This window comes from Hordeum vulgare, chromosome 7H (assembly GCF_904849725.1).
Source record: "Hordeum vulgare subsp. vulgare chromosome 7H, MorexV3_pseudomolecules_assembly, whole genome shotgun sequence".
In the NCBI taxonomy this organism is placed as follows: domain Eukaryota; kingdom Viridiplantae; phylum Streptophyta; class Magnoliopsida; order Poales; family Poaceae; genus Hordeum; species Hordeum vulgare.
Window position 1 is genome coordinate 184,678,881 of NC_058524.1, and position 14,477 is coordinate 184,693,357.

Here is a 14,477-nt window from a genome sequence, read left to right on the forward strand (position 1 = left end):
AATGGCAACTAACGTCACAACGAGAGCATGTCGTCATATCCACATGCATGTCACCGCTATTTTGTTGTTGTCGTGATGCCCAACAATCTCTTGTCTAGACCAGAATGATGCAACCTCCACTTTGTACATTATTTCCCCTCCTCGCATCCCTAGACTACCTCTCCCTTGTCACCCGGACCACATCGCATAGCCATGCATATTCATTGTCCTTTAATGCCAAGGATGTCACCTTTATCCCGTCCATCTTCATCTATGCCTTTTGGCCTTTTCCCTTCCAGCATCGCCCTATCATTTCCCAGCTTTGCTTCCACCTTCTTCGTCTAGCTTGTTAAGATTGAGAGTGACTCACCGTCCTCTCAACACGGACCCTATCGGGCCCAAGTTATGCGTGTACCTTCATATCATGGGAACTATTGCATCAACACACTAGACTAGGACATAACGAAGAAAGTGGTGGACGCGGTGCAAGAACCCATGAATTGAGAGAGAGAGAGAGAGAGAGAGAGAGAGAGAGAGAGAGAGAGGGGGGGAGGGAGAGAGATAGTGAGAGAGGGAGAGAGGGAGGGAGGGAGGCTTTAGTTGTCTTAGTCACGTACCAAACCAATGGGACGAGGGTTTTGTGTTACATGGTCAAGAGCCCAACAAAAAAGGCAACTAACGTCATAATGACAGCTTGTCATCATCTCCACATGCATGTCACCGCTATTTTTTTGTTGTCGTGATGCCCAACAATCTCTTGTCTAGATCAGAACGATTCAACCTCCACTATGTTCATTCTTTCCCCTCCTCGCATCCCTAGACAAGCTCTCACTCGTCACCCGGACCTCATCGCATATCCATGCATATTACTTGTCCTTTAACGTCAAGGATGCCCCCTTTATCGCATCCATCTTCATATATGCCTTTTGGCCTTTTACCTTCAAGTGTCACCCTACCATCCCACGCTTTGCTTGCACCTTCTCCGGATAGCTTGTTAAGATCGAGAGTGACTCATCGTCCTCTCAACAAGGACCTTATTGGGCCCAAGTGATGCACGTACCTTCGTATCATGGGAATTATTGCATCAATAGACTAGACAAGGACACAACGAAGAAAGTGGTGAACGCGGTGCTAAAACCCATGAGAGAGAGGTGGATTATGGCATGGATGCCCAATCATGAAAAATGGGCCACGTTAGCAACAATAATACTATACAAGCAAGGAAGGTACTAAATGTGTCCGATCTGGAAAGCGGATGGTTTCATTTGTGCGGCTTGAAATCGAGGGACCTAACCCACACTTTTTCTATAGTTAGGGCAAAACTATATATACCGTGTGAAATTGATATGACGCCACTGAAATTAAGTCGTCGATCATATATTTATATGTATGTTGCAAATAAGATATAGTTGCAAACCGCATATCATATATTTATACATAGTAACTTTTTTATGCTATTATATAGATAAATCTCCACAAAAGTGAGAGATGAATTTCGAGGGATAAGGTCGAGGTCCTCGGTGAGGTCGTGGGGGCCAATGTACTAACACAAGGGCTTGACATATGTCCTCACATGCTCTAAATAATTAAAATGTTTGTGGTTGTGAAATCATGAAACAAGATGTGTTGTATGTGGTGAAAGGATAGAAAAATTAACTTGGGTCTTCAGATCGGATATTGATGGCATGGATGCAATTTACAAAACGCACACCAAAAAGTTTTAGAACTTACACCCGACAAGTTCTAAATCTTACACCAAGGAGATCCAAAACTTAAAACCTCATATGCATCATGTATCTTCAATCTCAAGACCCAAGTTGATTTTTTATATTCTTTCACCGCAAGTATTGTTTCTATTGTAGTTGTCTTGATCCATGTTTATAAAAGGCATTTGGCATTGTTCTCAGTTATACCTTAACACTAGGGAATGATGAATTATGTGTTGATCAATCAAGATGTCATGTGTGTTAAATGGGACAGTGGTTGATCTTTATTAAGAGAAAAATGGGTGCCAAGTATATGAGGGGACAACACGGAGATTTTGTTTGCGGGGTTGTAGCGGTAAACAAGAGGGCTACAATCATGCTACTAATGAGCTATATAGATATACTTAAAGCTAATGAAGCAGCCAATAACTTTCAATATACTAAAGTCCTCTATGTGGCTAGATGTGGCGTTGAAAATCCTTGTGTCCTCTCTTTCCAAATCGTCCATTGAACCAGAATGGCCATCGTGCTGAAGTCATTTCTCTCGCTCTCATGGACTACCTTCCCAGTTGTTACACATTGCTTCTTAGTACGAACAAAGTCCATGCTATGGGTGGGAAAGGCAACTCCAACCTAGTCACGCACCTTGGCCCACCCCCGATGAGGGAACCTGCACTAAAAATATGTGCGGGCAACACGATGGCAAGGCATATTTGGCAGGTTATCTAGTGTGGCCACCCACGATAGTGCAAGTTGTCCATAGTGAGGCATTTCCTATGAACATCTAGTATTGGAAATATGCCCTAGAGGCAATAATAAAATGGTTATTATTATATTTCCTTGTTCATGATAATTGTCTATTGTTCATTCTATAATTGTATTAACCGGAAACCGTAATACATGTGTGAATACATAGACCACAACATGTCCCTAGTGAGCCTCTAGTTGGCTAGCTCGTTGATCAATACATTGGATGAGTAAAGAGACTTGTCGGTAACGAGATTGAACAAGCTATAGGGATACCGATGATCGGATCTAGGGCAAGTATCATACCGGTAGACAAAGGGAATTGTATACGAGATTGAGTGAATCCCTGACATCGGTGGTTCATCCGATGAGATCATCGTGGAACATGTGGGAGCCAACATGGGTATCCAGATTCCGATGTTGGTTATTGGTCGGAGACGTGTCTCGGTCATGTCTGCATGGTTCCCGAACCCGTAGGGTCTACACACTTAAGGTTCGGTGACGCTAGAGTTGTAATGGGAAATGTATATGTGGTTACCGAAGGTTGTTCGGAGTCCTGGATGTGATCCCGGATGTCACGAGGAGTTCCGCAATAGTCTGGAGGTGAAGATTTATATATATGGAAGTCCAGTTTTGGTCACCCGAAAGGTTTCGGGGTTTATCGGTATTATACTGGGACCACCGAAAGGGTACCGGGGGTCCACCCGAAGGGTCCACCTATTCCGGAGGGCCACATGGGCCAAAAGTGGGAGGGAACCATCCCCTGGTGGCCTTGTGCGAGCCACCAAGTGGGGCCCAAGGCGCCTAGGGCAAAACCCTAGGGCGTGGGGGTGCCTCCCTCCGACTTGGGAGGCAAGCCACCCCTAGGGCCACCACCACCCCCTCCTCCTAGGGCCGCCACCGCCCCTCCTAGGGTTTTCCTAGGGTGGTCGGCCCCTCTCCCTCCCTCCTATAAATAGTGGGGGTTTGGGAGGGTTGTGCACACCCCTGAACCTCTCCTCTTGGCGCAGCCCTACCTCTCCACTTCTCCTCCTCCGCGGTGCTTGGCGAAGCCCTGCCGGAGAACCACAAGCTCCATCGCCACCACGCCGTCGTGCTACCGGATCTCTCCCTCAACTTCTCCTTCACCCTTGCTGGATCAAGAAGGAGGAGACGTCCCCGGGCTGTAGGTATATTGAACGCGGAGGCACCGTTCGTTCGGTGCTTGGATCGGATCGCCGCGAGTACAACTCCATCGACCGCGTTCATAGTAAGTGCATATGATCCAAGTATGGAAAGTGTGTTAGAGTATGTCTCTCCCTCGTTGCACAGAATAAGTATCTATCATGTTATATTCAATTTCCTATGGACAATCTTTCTCTTGCATTACACAAAAAGCTTTTTACTAAACAGCCCCAAACTTTTATTTACTTTCTCTTTATTTTTTGCAAAATAGTTTCATATTTGTTCTAGGTAAAGTAAGCGTTTGTGCGGTAGAGTTGTATCAGTGGTCGATAGAACTTGAGAGAATATTAATTCTATCTTTAGTTCCTTTTGCGTTCGACACTCTTACTTATCGAAAAAGACTACAAACGATCCCCTACACTTGTGGGTTATCAATAGGTCTTGTGTCATTTGAATGCACAAAAAGACGATGTCTCTAAACAGCCACCATACGTACCTATTATGGCATTTCCATAGCCATTCCGAGATATATTGCCATGCAACTTCCACCGCTTCCGTTTTGATGACTTGAGCATTCATTATCATATTGCTTTGCATGATCATACGATAGCTAGCATGATATTTTCATGGCTTGTCTGTTTTTTATGTTCGTGCTATGCTAGATCATTGCATATCCGGGTACAGTGGCACAGGCATTCATATAGAGTCATACTTTGTTTTTGGTATCGAATTATATTATTGAGTTGTAAGTAAATAGAAGTGTGATTATCATCATTATTAGAGCATTGTCCCAGTGAGGAAAGGGTGATGGAGACTATGATTCCCCCACAAGCCACGATGAAATTCCAGACGAAAAATGAAAAATGAGGAAGGCCAAATGAGCACACCACAAAAAAATAAAAAAATAAAAAAAAAGAGAAAGAAAAAAATAAAAAATGAGAGAAGGGGCATGTTAATTCCACACTTGTGCTTCAAAGTAGCACCACATTTTTCATATGAAGAGTCTCCTATGTTGTCACTTTCATATACTAGTGGGAATTTTTCATTATAGAGTTTGTTGCACACCCACTTAGTTTTCATATTGAGCTTTCATACACTTATAACTCTTAATACATCCGTTGCATGGCAATCCCTACTCCTCGCATTGATACCTATTGATGGGCATCTCCATAGCCCGTTGATATGTCGAGTTGGTGCGAGACTTTCTTCTTTACTTTTACCCCTTTGAAACCTACCACCATATTCTATTCCACCTTTATACTATATCCATGGTTCACGCTCATGTGTTCAGTGAGTAATAAAAAGCTGAAGCGTGTTAAAAAGTATGATACAATTGCTTGGTTTGACACCGGGGTGCTCATGATTTATACCTTATGCTAGAAAGACCAAGCATGAAAAGCTATATGATTTTGAAGGGATAGCTTTCTTTAGCATTGTTATTCTGAAAGGACATGATTGTTTGCTAGTAAACCTGAGTATGAATGCATTTTTGTCAAATGATAGACTATTGCCTTGAATCACTTATATCTTAATATTCATGCCATGATTAGATATATGATCAAGATTATGCTAGGTAGCATTCCACATCAAGAATTATATTTTTTATCAATTCCTACTCGAGGACGAGCAGGAATTAAGCTTGGGGATGCTGATATGTCTCTGTCGTATCTATATTTTTTTATTGTTCCATGCAAATATTATACAACGTTCACATATTTTTGGCAACATGTTATATGATTTATTGGACTAACATATTGATCCAGTGCCAAGTGTCGGTTCCTGTTTGTTGCATGTTTTTTGTTTCGTAGAATATCCATATCAAATGAAGTCCAATCGCGATAAAAAATTATGAAGAATTATTTTGGAATATATATATGATTTTTCGGAGGTGGAATCAACGCAAACGGAGGCCGAGGGTCTCCACTACACACCAGGGTGCTCCTGGGCCCCCTAGTGCGGGGTGTTGTCTAGTGGGCACCCCTTAAGTTGGTTGGGGCTCTTCTTCACGCGAAAGAAAGCCAATTTATGGATAAAAGTCCCCTCAAAATGTCGGCCCGATTGGAGTTGTGGATCTCCGGGAATTTAAGAAACGGTGAAAGACCAGAAACTAGGAAAGCGAAACAGAAGAGAACAGAGAGGGAGACCCAATCTGGGAGGGGCTCCTGCCCTTTCGTCGCCATGGAGGCCATCGACCAGAGGGGAACTCTCCTCCCATCTAGGGGGACGCCAAGGAAGAAGAATAAGGACGGGGGCTCTCTGCCCCTCTCTCCAGGTGGCGCCAGAGTGCCGCCGGGGCAAGGAGCGTGACGGCGATCTACATCAACAATCTTGCCGCCGTCAACGCCAGCTCTCTCCCCCTCTATGCAGCGGTGTAACACCTCTTTTCCCTCTGTAAATCTCTACTTAAACAAGGTGCTCAACACTACATACTATTTCCCAATGATATGTGGTTATCCTATGATGTTTGAGTAGATTCGTTTTGTCCTACGGGTTAATTGTGATATGATGTCATTGGTATGAGTTGCGTGTTGATATGGTGCAGTCCTAAGGTGCCTTCCGTGATGCGCACATGTGAAGGATACACACTGGAGGGTTCGCAATATGTTCATGATTCGCTTATAGTGGATGGCGAGAGTGACAAAAAGTTACACCCGAGTAAGAGAGTTGTGAGCGTATGGAAGTGAAGAAGACTTGATGCTTAATGCTATGGTTGGGTTTGCCTTAATGATTTCTAATAGTTGCAGACGCTTGCTAGAGGTCCAATCAGAAGTGCATATGATCCAAGTATGGAAAGTGTGTTAGCGTATGCTTCTCCCTCATTGCACATAATAAGTATCTATCATGTTATATTCAATTGTCTATGGACAATATTTTCTTGCGTTACACAAAATGCTTTCTAGTACTAAACAACCTTAAAATTTTATTTACTTGCTCTTTATTTTTCCGCAAAATAGTTTCATATTTGTTCTAGGTAAACTAAGCATTTGTGCGCGTAGAGTTGTATCGATGGTCGATAGAACTTGAGAGAATATTAATTCTATCTTTAGCTCTTCATTGGATTCGACAGTCTTACTTATCGAAAAAGACTACAAACGATCCCCTACACTTATGGGTTATCAATAGGTATTGTGTCATTTGAATGCATAGAAAGACGATGTCTCTACGAATTTCTCCATTTCTTTGCTAGAGCGTTATTCTTTTTAACGAGAGTCTCATCCCGTCTATATGTTTTTTTACATGAGTTGTTTCCAACAATAGTTTTCACATTGACGTATCTTTTCTTCATGAGGAATTGGGAACAGTTGTGTAAAAATATGTTGGTTACTTCAACTAGGATTGAACTCTTTCCTTCGGCCTCACGTGAGGCGGCTAGGGCACTCTCCCCTCCAAGCTTCGCCTTCCAGCCCGCGGATCCACCTCCTCGTTGTGTGCCACTCATGAGGCCGGTGATGGGGAGGGGATCTCAACGCCTCATTTCCGGCTAGTAGTTTAGGAGGGAGGGGGTCTTAAAGTGGTGGTGCTTTGGCGGATGACGGCGTTTCATGTTCGAGCTAATCTTTCGGGCTTCGATCCTTCTCAACTTTATTCGTCGGGAAAGAGCCATCGGAGCTCTGGTGTAGATTCATGCAACCTCCTTAGAGTGGTAAGGTTAAGGTTTTTTGTCATGTTTATGTGACGGCGAGATTTGATGGTAGGCGCTTCAAGTCAAATTAAGGGTTCAACATCGACGACCGCAACTATGGGTGTTGATCCTTATGGGCATGTGAACGAAGACTTCATGGCTATCATCGACAAGATCAGATCAGCTCCGTTAGCAGAGAGACGACAGCGACATGTCAATGCCTCGTCCTCGCGACGGTAATGGTCGTTCGGTGCTCCAGATCCTCTACGTAATTATTATTATTATTGAGGGTGTTTTGTAGAACCTTTGTAATATATCCAGGGCCTTCTCCCAAATATATATATATACATGTGAAGAGATTGAAATACGAGAGATCGCCGAATACAGGTGCGAGTAATGCACGTGCTTTCTTCGGCGTGCGACGGACGCATCAGGTACATCTGGGGATGTCCATTGTCTAGCACAGTCAGACCTCACGCCGCACGCACACACGCATGGCGCGGAGCCCACGTCGCGTGTACGTTTGGCATGGATAGTTGGCCGCTTGTATGCCACTGCGCCCGCGCACCACGTCAGAGATATCTCTTTGCGCCGCGCGGAAGTATCGCACCGATTTCCATTTTTCTTTTATTATATTATAAACCGATTTCCATTTTTCTTTTATTATATTGCACCGATTTAGCGCCGTACGCGGCGCGGCGGCTAACTACCCCCGACCGTGATGGTATTCATGTGTCGACGATTTGATTAGCAGCGTGCCTTTTGGGGGGGCAACTATTGGCGTGTGTGCTTTTTCCGTCAAATAGATTCACCAAAATCGACGTGATATTCGTATAAGCTTTCGTTGTAATATTTGGCCGAATGGTTATAACGATATTAACCAACCAATATGGGAACATCGTTGTTCCAAGAAATACAATGTAGCAGAATGAATAGTTTACATCAGATTCAAACGAATATATAATCGATTGCAAAATCAACAAAGCCAACCAATCCTCTCGTAAAATAGTAAAGAAAGTTGCAAGAATGTGAACAAAAGTGGAAGCACACAAACAAATCTAAACCAAGCTGTGCCAAGATGGCTGTGAGCAACACCGTCGATTGCCTGACAGAGTATTGGTCCACACAGTACAAACGTTTTCCAAGAAAAGTGAAATGGTTACTTGTCATCTTGTAAACTACTCTCTTGCAACTCATTGAGAGCTGCCATTCGCAAGGCATGCGAACTCGTCGGTACCGGTAGTCCAGCAGCATGGCCCGGAAGATCCTTCTCGATTAGAACACAGTTGTCTTCAAAGTCGTGTGAAAGTTGCAGCTTTGATAAAAGCTTTCCCGTATTACATGCCAAAAACTAATTTCAATGGCAGCCAGTCAGTCAAAGAGCACCAATCCAACCAAGCATGCCACGTTATGCACACTCCACAATGCGATTATGCACAACTCACTGTTCCATCATGTATCATCTCTGCTACGCTCCAGAGAACATGGTAGCATATGAACATTACAGGATAATGGTGAGCTCTAGGGAGTCCATTAGAAAGCAACATGCCTAGCTTCAACCTTTATTTCACGAAAAATGGCAGATGGCATGTATCAATTATTATTATTATTATTAACCATCAAGGAAAATTGATAAGTACTAGGACAGACTAAGTTACGGATCAAAAATTGTTTTACTCCCCCCGTCCCACAATGTAGGCGTTTTTGCAAGCTTGGGACAGTGGGAGTAGCAGTTCCCCCTCGTAAATGTATTACCAAAATGATGGAAATCAAGGTAAACAGGCCATGGTCTGAACAGATATGCCTAAAAAAATGTTTAGCTAGTCATTTCACCAATACAACAAAAGGGGGAGGTTAATCTTCCAGTGATAACGAGGATATGTAGTGGAATTAGCCATGGCGAGTTCGATGTATCTTATTTGTAGACCAACTATCAATTTATTTGTAGACCAACTATCAATTTATTTGTAGACCAACTATCAATTTATGACCAACTATCAATTTATTATGATCAATTTATTGAAGCAAGTCTGATGAACAATTATCAATTTATGATTCTTCGATATCCAATTGTCGAGAATTTCCAAAACATAACAGTGCAAGCCAAGTGCTCGGAAATATCTTCTCTAAGGCTCCTAAACATAACTTACGAAGTAAACTAAACTTTGAATGGAAGGGGGGATCCCACCTTGAAAGTATCTATCATAAACATCTATTAGATTTTTTCATAAAAAATAAGCCACCATTATCAAGCCATTATAGACATTAACAGCAACAACAAAAATAAAGAACTGGACATGAGTTAAAACTGAAGACCACAAACATAACTTGGAAAAAAACAATCAAGACAAAATCATGGAGTCTATGTAATACTTCACTGTAGATGAAAGACATCTAAGACACATATATAGCTAGAATCCATTATAACAAATAGCAATTTCCCCTGAGTCCAGTGTACACGACAAGCAAATAAAATTTCAGGAGGATATTAACAAATGGGATATCTTGATCAAAATCTGTAGAGATATGAAAAGCCATGACTCCAGTTGCCAACTTCACAACGTTTACCATTAGGCTGTGACTCAACTATGGTCCCAAGGGGAAGAAACTTGAAACGACAGCAGCGACTACGGACACAGATGGACCCCAGACATTCAGACTGAAACTTGACGACGACGCTGAACCTTCTTGACCCTCATTACTGTTCTAGGACTCACTGTAACAGTAAGGACACGATATATAAGCCATGCACAAGAGAACATTGAGACAGGCAAATAATGAAAGGAACTATTGAATAGAATATTTAAGGCACACAGCTTTTGGTTTTCTATAAGGCACGGAAAACAACAAGGACCATACTGGAGGTTCTGAATCACATACCTGATTGTCCTGGTCTGTAGCCAGATCATCAGGACTGTTTGCCTGCAATGGCTTTTCTTCCCCACAACTTGGACGGTTGCATTTTGTCCGGAAAGGATAGTTTATGTTATTGCACTTTTCACACTTCCAACTACCCTCTGGAGTCTTTGGTTCTGTCATGTGCAAAGTTAGAGATATATAACTGAATAGTGTTTCAATCGTATCTAATAAACTAGAGCAAAGCTTAGAGACATCTTGACAAGGGGTTGCTCAATATTTACTGATAACAAGACAAGCAAAATACTTTAATATGGGGGGGATGGGGGGGGGGGGGGGGGGGGCTAGCATGTATATAATGTTAAACACAAAAACTTACTTGAAGCTCTTGAACTGTCAGGTTTGGATCCCTGCAGAAAGAGTTAATATGTAGGTTATCAGTACAGTAATCATAACAATTTAGCTCTAGAAACAGGAAAAGAAGCTAAAAATGATGAGTACATAGCCATTCCAACATTAACAAGAACATAAGGAAAAAAAAAACCAAATACACTAATCACTTCAAAATAATTGATCATGCTCCACATTAGCACTAATGCAATGGTGTAACAGCTTGACATGGACTTGATGCCCATTGCCAGGTGAATGAACAACCGTTCTTGGTTTGGTTCGTGACAGAGCATGTGTATGTTGTAATGCATAGGGATTTCAGTTTCAAATTTGCACAGCAGATAAGAATTTAATAAATACCTTTTTAGAAGAAAAAAAATGGTTATCAAACAACTAGTGAAGCTATAATGCCCAAGAAAAGTCCAAGTATGCATATACACTGATCAACAGATAAATAGCAAATACGCAAATTTGGTTGAATCACATAGAACATCATCTCACTTAACAGCTTTACACATCACGTATACTTCAGACAGATGACTAAGCTTGTGGACTGCGGCAGCAATGCCAACTTCAAAGCACAATTATGAGGTTGGCTTGGTTAGTAATACTCCCTCCGTTCCTAAATATAAGTCTTCGTAGAGATTCCACTAGTGACTACATACGGAGTAAAATGAGTGAATCTACACTCTAAAATGTGTCTATATACATCCGTATGTAGTCCGTAGAGAAACCCCTAAAAAGACTTATATTTAGAAACAGAGGGAGTATAACATATGAACTTAAATCTCAATGCGAAGGAACCGTGCCAAACCTGGGTGTCAGGTCTTGGTGTGTTGCATTTTCTCATGTTACAAACTGTCCGAAAGGCAAAGTTAATGTTGTTACAATTAGGGCACTTCCAATCATTATCACGCCCAGCTCCTAAAATAGTTCAAGAGAAGAGGCAGAGAATTAATCTGAGTGCCAACAAAATTGATTGACCGGTGAAAAGAACAATGAAAATTTATACCAGCAGATTTCTTCTGCAAGCCTTCGTCAGAATAGGAACCAGCCCTTGCGCCCTACAAGAAATAAATAAACGACATGTAGATTGCTTAGCATGGTGAATCACATCAAAACAGCAAGAATAATGAGAAATAACCTTCCCACACAACATAAATAGAAGGCACAAAAGGTAGCAGCAACCAATTGTGGCAATGTAATTCATACTAATATGTAAAGGAGTAATTACCATTGCACCAGGACCACCAGGTGAGCCCAAGCCATATCTATCCATGGGCATGCTGATGCTGTACATTCCACCTATTTACAGGGAAATGAAATTCAAAAACAAATGTAAGAAACAGTGTGACAACATTTGGGTCAGATCTAAAAACACCTTCTATTCAACAAGCATCAGAGAGACAACTGCCTCAAATCAAAAATCAAGAAATCAACAAGTAATTCATCCATTACAGACACATGTTGCACAGTACAATAATAGATAGTATTGTATAGAAATAAATTGGACATTCTACTAGCATTCCTGGCAAGCAAGTTCAGACAAATGAAGGGTTGCATATTATTTACATATCAGATATTGCTTATTGCATTTGAACAGCTAACCACACAACAAAGTAGCGCTATCAAAAAGTAACAGACATATCATAGCCATCTTACCTGCACCAATCATAGAACCACTAGAATACGGTGGTGGCGCCGCCATATGCATTGGCCCATAGGGGCTCCCCATCGGGACTCGCCCGCCATAGCCATAGGGATATCCAGAACCTGGAGGGAGCTGAGGAATGCCATAGCGTGGCATGGGATGCCCGTTATAGAGGGAGGAGCCATACGGGGGAGGAGCCCCAGTGAGGTACATGGACGGAGGCGTCCCCGGCGGCATGTAACGCCCCGGCACCGAGTAGTGGGGCGGAGTCTGCATAGCCTTGTAGGCAAAAAAGCAACAGCCGCACTAGGTAAATGCAAAACACCCAGCACATAACAGGTACGCATCCAAGCCAACGGATGATTGAGTCGACAACAGCAAGCAGGAGCCGAGAGTACCGTGTGATCCGCGGGCCTTGACTGGTCGCAGTTGCGCATGTTGCAGGTGGTGCGGAACGCGAAGTTGACGTTGTTGCAGCTGGGGCAAATCCAGTCGTCCTCGCGCCGGCTACCTGAACGTCGCTCGTGCAAAGCAGGCAAATCGTCTCAGGCACAGCTCATAGAGCGGGGAGGAAATAGATGAACGGAACAGCTTGAGCAACCTACCGTCTGTGCGCGCGCGCTTTCCAGCCGATTGGATGCGGTTATCCATCTGCAAACGCAAAGGAGGTATGAGCGCGGCGAAGGACTTGGTGCCGCGGCGTCGGGGTTTCACCCCCGCGGCGGGCGGACGTCGAGGGCAATTCGAGCGAGCTCACAATTCGATCTGGGAAGACGAAGTGGACTCACCTGAGAAGACATTGTTGGTGGTGAGCGAACCGGGGATAGCAGCCGGAGAGCGCGAAGACGTCCGCGAGACGCGCGGGCGGAGGGGAATCCGGCGGCGAGAGAGGGGAACGCGTCGCCGGTCTAGGGTTTTGACGTCTTGTCGATACTGGTTTGGTGGCTGCCTCCGCGTTGGGCGCTGTATAGGGCGTACGGGGCTGGAAAGTACGGCGTATACCGAGCTGCCTCCGTTCGGGCCTTTTACCTTGGGCGGAAAAACAATTATGGCCCATTTTACAATCTCCCCGAGAATAGAGGTCTATCCTACTTTCTCTTCATAAAAAAAACTCAAATGATAAGTACCACACTGTATCACAAAGCACTTCGGCCCTAACGTTTTTCTACAACTAAAGTTATTATTAAAGTTATCATCCTCGTGTCATTAAATTTGTCATAAAAACGTTCGGAGTTGCCATGTGTTTATGCCATGTGTGACACTTGTTCTAAAAACAAGTGGGTCGCTTTAAACAAACATCCTAAAACGTATCTATATACATCCGATTCATAAGAATGTTAGAAGATCTTATATTTGTAATCGAACGAAGTATTACATATGAATAATGAAGAATAATTTTTATGAATTGCAATCCTATAAATCAAACAACCCCTATAGAAAGGCACTCAAATGATTGGAGTGTCAAAAATTCCTCGAGGAATCCTTTGAACCAAGGATGCCCCAAAACAAAGAGTGATTTTTCTGTCATGCATCTAAGAATTGCATTTAATATCCCATGCATTTATACATCGTCGTTCACTGCTTTAAGATACATGTTGCATTTAATGATTTTTGCCAAAATGTTGTTGTTACAGAAATAACTTTCGGCTATGGGGTATAGCAAAGGTTATCGTACATTTGACAAGAGTAACATAGCGATGTTATTTCAATAGGTCCAGTCACCTTGACGAAGCGCGACCTAGTCCTATGTTAGAATGGCCTCGTGCGGGGTTGTATGGCCATAGTCTGTGAGTTGTATTCAACTCCTTGAAACCCTCTCTCGAACTCGAGGGTGGTGTTGGAGACCTTAGGGCTGCGATGGGTCGGACAGTGGTGCAAGTTGTGATGGCAACACCCTCCAAGATTCACTTCTGCGAGGATGGTTGCAAGAGAGTTGACAAGGCTAGCTCCTGGTGTTCCATCTTGTTGGATAGTGTGCCCTCCGTTCTCAGCCTCTTGAAGTGGTGTCCTTCCTTTTTAATAACCATGTCGCTATGGCTCTTTTCTTGATGGGTGCATCGACCTCATGTGAGGCTCGTGTCGGTGGGGCCATCTAGCTTCGTCGATCGCAGATTCAGATGATGTTAAGGATTCTCAATAGCCGACGCCAGTCTTGTTGTTAAAGAAACAACTTTCAAAATGGCTATCGTTAGTACTCCGATAGTTAGTAAGTTAGCAAGGGTGGGTGTTACGACAATGTTTTTAATAGATATAGTCGCCTCGATGGAGCACGACATAATCTATGTAAGGTGGACCTCGAGGTTAGGATGGATTGTTGGAGGCTTCGATTCATACTAGTGAACTCACGCCATGAGTAAACGAC

At 43.2% G+C, this 14,477-nt stretch overlaps 1 protein-coding gene across 4 annotated transcripts; it reads right to left on the reverse strand.

The window, feature by feature from the left end:
* Positions 1 to 8,160: 8,160 nt before the first annotated feature.
* On the reverse strand, positions 8,161 to 13,103 carry LOC123407326 (ranBP2-type zinc finger protein At1g67325). Of its 4 annotated transcripts, none has more exons than XM_045100434.1 (10): positions 12,904 to 13,103; positions 12,721 to 12,766; positions 12,514 to 12,626; positions 12,127 to 12,394; positions 11,699 to 11,769; positions 11,477 to 11,528; positions 11,279 to 11,388; positions 10,454 to 10,484; positions 10,099 to 10,250; positions 8,161 to 8,569 (listed from the first exon to the last, which is right to left on the reverse strand). In XM_045100434.1, the coding sequence occupies exons 1-10, from the start codon at positions 12,913 to 12,915 to the stop codon at positions 8,378 to 8,380; spliced, it is 1,047 nt and encodes a 348-aa protein (XP_044956369.1). In that variant the 5' UTR covers positions 12,916 to 13,103; the 3' UTR covers positions 8,161 to 8,377. The 4 variants fall into 4 exon arrangements, with proteins under 4 accessions (XP_044956369.1, XP_044956371.1, XP_044956370.1 ...); XM_045100436.1 differs by having other exon boundaries at positions 8,161 to 8,778; XM_045100435.1 differs by having other exon boundaries at positions 12,127 to 12,385; positions 12,904 to 13,084.
* Positions 13,104 to 14,477: the final 1,374 nt, after the last annotated feature.

Coding starts and splice junctions, on each gene's coding strand:
- LOC123407326 (XM_045100434.1), bottom strand. Junction 10,251..10,453: donor TGACAGTTCAAGAGCTTCAA/GTAAGTTTTTGT, acceptor TGCACATGACAG/AACCAAAGACTCCAGAGGGT. Junction 8,570..10,098: donor CTACAGACCAGGACAATCAG/GTATGTGATTCA, acceptor CATTGAAATTAG/TTTTTGGCATGTAATACGGG.